Genomic DNA, 6000 nt, shown 5'->3' on the forward strand with positions numbered 1-6000 from the left:
TTATATATAAGGCACATGCAGAATTACAAATCATATTCTTTAGCCAAACATCCTTTGGGATTCTTTTATACTCCCTCTTTCCAAAATAGTTTTTGACTTTGGTCTGATGAGCTACAGCCTGTCTTCACTACTGCCTTAACTGTATGTCATCAACATGATAATTATATATTATCTTAGCATCAACAACATCCCAATTATCTACGGTCATGTGGCAAAGGGCCTACCCATTGTCAATTATAAATGGAACTTGAAGGGTTTAGAAAAGACACAGCGACACCAGAAAAGAATAAGCGAGCATTCTGAGGCAGGCATTTTGGTGAAACATGAATTAGGTCTTTATCCTCACAGCAAGGTCTCGATCAAATGGCATGTGAGAAGTGGATATCTTCAATCCGTCATAGCATTACTTCCTATAAAGCATCATAAAACTCATTTGTAAAGGTGCAGGCAGTGGCTTTCTTGTTTCACATGGGTCACGTTCAATACACTTAAGCTTAGAAACACTTCTGCATTTAAGCCACTTTGGCAACTAAGTGCAGGTGACACCTGTGGGTGTTTTATTATCCATATAGTTTCCTATCCTCATCAGGTCCTGGTTACCATTCCTGGGGGAGCAGATATTGTTCATTGTATTATTTCTATAGCATATTTCTACAGGCAAAAGCTAGCAGGGCAGTACCATCAACACAATGGAGAGATCCGTTAAAGTATGGCCCTTCTTTTAGCTATAACATGTTTCCCTGGTAGTTCCTAGAGCTAAGTAAAGAGATGAATCATCGTATTAACTCTACAGCCAATTGAGGCTTGGCTTTACTTCAAGTAATGGGGCTAATTCCTTGGTATTCACAGGTGGCAGGTTTTAGTCTCATCTGGAACACGCCCCCTCACATAGTAGTACAACCAATGGCACATTTTTTCAATGTGATGTCATTCAATGTCATTCCTGAATGGTCTACTCCTTATAAGTATGATGGATATTTCATAACGCTTTTCCCAGCTCCTAACACAATTGGGTAGATCTCCCAAACTGAGGCTTCCTATTCCCCCTCCTTTTGTTTTGCAGTTAACCTTTTATTTTTTTTTTAGCTATGACTTTGAACTGCATTCTTGTATCTGGTCTGGTTTATGTCTTTGGTCTAGTTGTTGTCTTCACAACAATGGTCCTGTACCATTTGCATCTGATATTGTAAATCAATATGATGGCAATATTCTGTTGAAATTGCAGTATATCAAATACTCAAATCAATCAGTCAATCAATCTGTCTAGAGAAATAACAAATTTGTGATTAGTAACTTTCAGTCCCGTTAATCCAAGACAAGTCATATCGTATCAATAGAATGATGTTCTTTTGTCGACAATTTACCATTTCCAATGGTTTGTTGTATATTCTTTGACGCTAGGAGCTGCTACACTTCTTTCACAGTAGTTTTCTGTTGTCACTGGATTTGGACTGTGCTTCAATAAAATCTTTTCACTGTAAACTACACCTGACAGAGCATTTGTGACCCCTTAGGCAGGCAGCTCTCCACCGAAACACGGCCCCGTGTCAGGTCTTTTTAACTGTTGATGCTTACACTTGGCTGCTGGAAGTTCTTGGGCCCACCCCTACTCTTTCTGTGAAGTCAATTTACAGTTCACCAGTCTTAGATTATCATGGAAGAAAGTACAGGCCTGGTACAGTGCTTAAAGTGTAATGTGCACAAAAAGCTGATTGAAAATGAAATGGGGAGGAAGGCGCATTCTCATAACAAGTTTTCTATTTAGACAGTGCAAATTTTCTGTGCTTAACAGTTACATTTGAGCACATAATTGAAGTCATACAAATGGTTGTCCAATATCTAGCCATGCAAATTTTGTCTAGCTAGATGCAGGAGGATTTTCAGGGTTTTTAAAAAATTCACTATTGAATGTATTCTCTTATCCAGCTGAACAATACCATTTCCAACGAGGGAAGTGTACTGGATCATCAGGCATTCTTAGCATAAATGTGGACTCCCATATGATCACATTCAACCAATCAGAAAGTGATGAAACAAGATGATTTCTCATCCCTACTTATAATGGTATTAAGATGCAAACTCTACTCTCATTTGTTTTCTTGGCAATGAAATGCTAATGTATTGTTACTTCAGTACGTGCTAAATATGCAAATTAGTAGGATTAAATAAGTGTGCATTGCATAATAATTGCCCTGCAGGGTGTCTCCAGGGCTTTCAAGGATATTAGTTATTTGCTACATGTGACACAGAGAGTACAGTGGCTATTTTAATATTCAGTGCAGTCTTACCTGTGCATGAAGGTCAGCAATGATTTTTTCATATTTACTATAGTCCCGTTTATTTTGAGGGGTCCTTTCTTCATGCCATTTCTTGATCTTCTCTTCCAGCTCTGCATTGGCCTTCTCCAAGGACTGCACCTTCTCCAAGTACGAAGCCAGCCGAGCATTAAGGTTCTGCATGGTTTCCTTGTCATTTGTGAACAGGACGTGAGCACCTGAACCCCCACCAAAGTTGTTGCCACTGCTCCCCCACCCTAGTCCAGAAGAGGCCAGTGGCCTAGCAGTGGAAACCGAGACGCGACTTCCTCCAGCTCCTCCGTGCACGCTTGAAGTGCTGTACGAGCTATCTATATGGATCAGACGACCTTCACCACCCTTAACTGATCCAGAAGAGGACCAGAAGGGGCGGCTGGAGCTCATGGTTAGATCTACTGTAGATCCAACACGGTGCTCTGCAATACAAATGAATCTTTCTTAACCTCAACGAGACTCTTATATGCCTTTCAGTGTGGGAGTTCCCAAAGTAGACCAACAGGATTATCTCAGCTGAATATCATCTATACGTTTCCTATTGCTCAATCCTGCTTTTCTTCCACCGGTGTTATTATTTTGAATAACAGCCACACACCAGGCTTTCTTTTTATTTATTATGTTCGCAAGGCGTGTCTTAGGTGGGAACTTGTACACCTCATTCTTATGATGTTATTTATTGTCAGCAGGTGACTGGTTTGCATTCTCCTACACTGAATGGAATAGGCAGATTTACACTGAAATGGCCACCGTCTGTAATTAACAGTGTGTGGAGAAACCGGGAGGGGCTCCTACCAAGTCTTATTTTGGTGAAAGGTATGTTTATTTTCAGCTCTGTGTTATGCAAAACTAGAATCTCAGGAAAGGGAATACCCAGTTAATTAGAATACCTTAGTATTACCTTAGAAGTTTCAGCGAAGAAAATGAAATCATTGGATTATTTTTGCCTTCTGTCCATACTGTACTTGCCAGCGACAGGCTGTTAGATTCCAGACTAAAGTGAGAGCCTTGTTTCTGTTCCAGTCACTGCAGCAGACCCTTGCGAAGGGACTTCTCTCTCCTCAAAGCTGTTACAGGATTCTCCTAGTCCTCTCCATCTGGAATCAGTTTCAGAAGCAGCTTTTGCTGTCAGTAAGATCTGAAGCTCCAAAAACCAGCACCTGGCAGAGGAAATGATCTCCTCCCTCCAATAAAGTCATTCAAGATATCAAAGGAAGAAGTTTTCATACCTCATTCCATTCACTGCATGTTAGCAAAACCCACCACCCCCAAGATCCACCCTCAGCTCCCCTTCCCTTCCCTGCAGCTTTGCATAATTCACAGTTGTGGCTCCTAGTTTTTGTTGGCACTTCAGGCACCCTCTAGATTAGCTTTGGCAGTAGGCCCTGCTTAAAAGGCACAATATCCTTCTGACGCATACAACACTGTTCATTGTTTCCCATCAAAGATCATATCGTACATACAGTGGGAGTGTCAGCTGTCTCCTGCATCTGATTTTGGTATAATGTGTTCTATCCTGTGTTACATCCTTATCTGGTTTTGTAGGAAGCAAGGTTCTTAAAAGCTGGCCCAAAAGGAGCACATTAGTATAATTTATTTTTTATTTACTTGCATTTGAGATAATGAAAAACTATGACCTACAACCTATGTATTAATTGGACTAACACAGCAACCAAAATTCTTTGTCTTACAGTGTTCTTCGATACAAGGCCTGAGAGCTAAGGGTGGTCCTAAAGGTCCTGTAGGGCAGTTCTTATTCACCCCTCCCTTCCCCCAATACTCTTCAAATTCTCTTGTACTGAATCTCTTAGGCATCTTTCTGAACCATCACTGACACTTCTCCAACCACCCAACCCCCAACCCACCTCTAAAAGCAGGAGTGTTGTCCAGTTGCTCCTGCTTTTGATACCACCACCTTTAAAAATAGCAGTGCACCTGACCTCTAGCAGTTCATTCTGATGCACCACTAGGGGGTCAGCCTGCCAAATAAAGTAATGCTTCAAGTATTTAGCAGACTGGCCCTAGTGGTAAATCGGAATGCATCGCTAGGGATCAGGTACTGCTATTTTGAAAAACGGCAATGCTGGAGGCCGGAGTGATTAGGCATCACTCCTGCATTTAGAGGTGGGTGGGGAAAGAATTAATTTGGTTGGGGCAGTGGGGTTTTCAGTAGGGGACCTATAGAGGGACAGAGAAATGTTGGACCTGTTGGTGGGGAAGGGGAAGGAGAAGAAGAGATATTAGACCTAGTTGGGGGGAGGGAGACAAAGAAGGGGAGATGATGGACCTGGTGGAGGGAGAAAGGGAGAAAGAGAGATGCTGGACCTGGTGGGTAGGGAAAAGGGAGGGAGAAACTAATGGCATAGGCCTAGGTAAGGGGGTGTTTGTGAGAGACAGAAATTGGTAGGGATGTAACATAGTAACATAGTAGATGACGGCAGAAAAAGACCTGCACAGTCCATCCAGTCTGCCCAACAAGACAACTCATATGTGCTACTTTTTGTGTATACCCTACTTTGATTTGTACCTGTGCTCTTCAGGGCACAGACCGTATAAGTCTGCCCAGCCCTATCCCCGCCTCCCACCACCGGCTCTGGCACAGACCGTATAAGTTTGCCCAGCACTATCCCCGCCTCCCAACCACCAGCCCTGCCTCCCGATCTCGACTAAGCTCCTGAGGATCCATTCCTTCTGCACAGGATTCCTTTATGCTTATCCCACGCATGTTTGAATTTCGTTACCGTTTTCATTTCCACCACCTCCCGTGGGAGGGCATTCCAAGCATCCACTACTCTCTCCGTGAAAAAATACTTCCTGACATTTTCTTGAGTCTGCCCCCCTTCAATCTCATTTCATGTCATTGGCGCACATTGATCGATGTCATGCCCCACGTAGAAAGTTATTTGTTGGCTCTCCTTCAGCCCTTTTGGACCCAAAGCAGCCATGAATTAAAAATTAGTGAAGACCATTGTTATATCAGATAAAAATGAAGGAAAATTGCACTCAGTGGAGGAGTAGCCTAGTGGTTAGTACATCAGACTTTGATCCGGGGGAACAGGGTTCAATTCCCACTGCTATAGAAATGATTTATAGTAGTTATAGTAGTGCAGCTCCCTGTGACTCTGGGCAAGTCACTTAACCCTCCATTGCCCCAGGTACAAATAAGTACCTGTATATAATGCAAACCACTTTGAATGTAGTTGCAAAAACCACAGAAGGTGGTATATTAAGTCCCATTCCCACCCCCAAAATAGCAATTATGTTCCTCCTATCCCAGGCAAAACACACACATCCATTGAACTCTCGGAACCCAAAATAGCAATGTGCTAGCTCCTGTAACCTTCCACAACCATAATGCTGACAGCACCCTAAAATCAATAGCATAGGCAGCTGTACAATACAGACCGCTGAAAGCATGAGGATGATTCGTTTCTTAACCTCAGGCCTGCACATGAGTTCCTGGAGCCTCAGAGCCAGAAACATCATTTCCCGCTGACATGCAATAGGCAAAGAACATGATGCCCGTCTAGGACTTGCCGGCCACATCTGTGTGTCTGCATGTGCTGCTGGCTGTTGAAGAACATATATGATATTAATCTATGAAGAAGAAAAAGGTTGTTGAGATGGTACCTGGCACCATGTACCATGTCTTTTTCCTACTACTCCATGTCCTTAGAAGCAGCATCATGTA

At 42.7% G+C, this 6000-nt stretch overlaps 1 protein-coding gene across 2 annotated transcripts in view; it reads right to left on the reverse strand.

Moving 5' to 3' along the window:
• The window catches only part of LOC115482303 (keratin, type I cytoskeletal 19-like), a 47078-nt gene extending 44188 nt beyond the window's left edge, over positions 1-2890 (reverse strand). Inside the window, exon 1 of one of the 2 annotated variants that reach the window (XM_030221994.1) lies at positions 2289-2890. In XM_030221994.1, coding sequence (XP_030077854.1) covers positions 2289-2699 — 411 coding nt within the window. In that variant the 5' untranslated portion in view covers positions 2700-2890. The remainder of the gene's footprint in view (positions 1-2288) is intronic. The other variant, XM_030221993.1, reaches the window with a different exon arrangement.
• Positions 2891-6000: the final 3110 nt, after the last annotated feature.

Source organism: Microcaecilia unicolor, chromosome 12 (genome assembly GCF_901765095.1).
Source record: "Microcaecilia unicolor chromosome 12, aMicUni1.1, whole genome shotgun sequence".
Classification (NCBI taxonomy): Eukaryota; Metazoa; Chordata; class Amphibia; order Gymnophiona; family Siphonopidae; genus Microcaecilia; species Microcaecilia unicolor.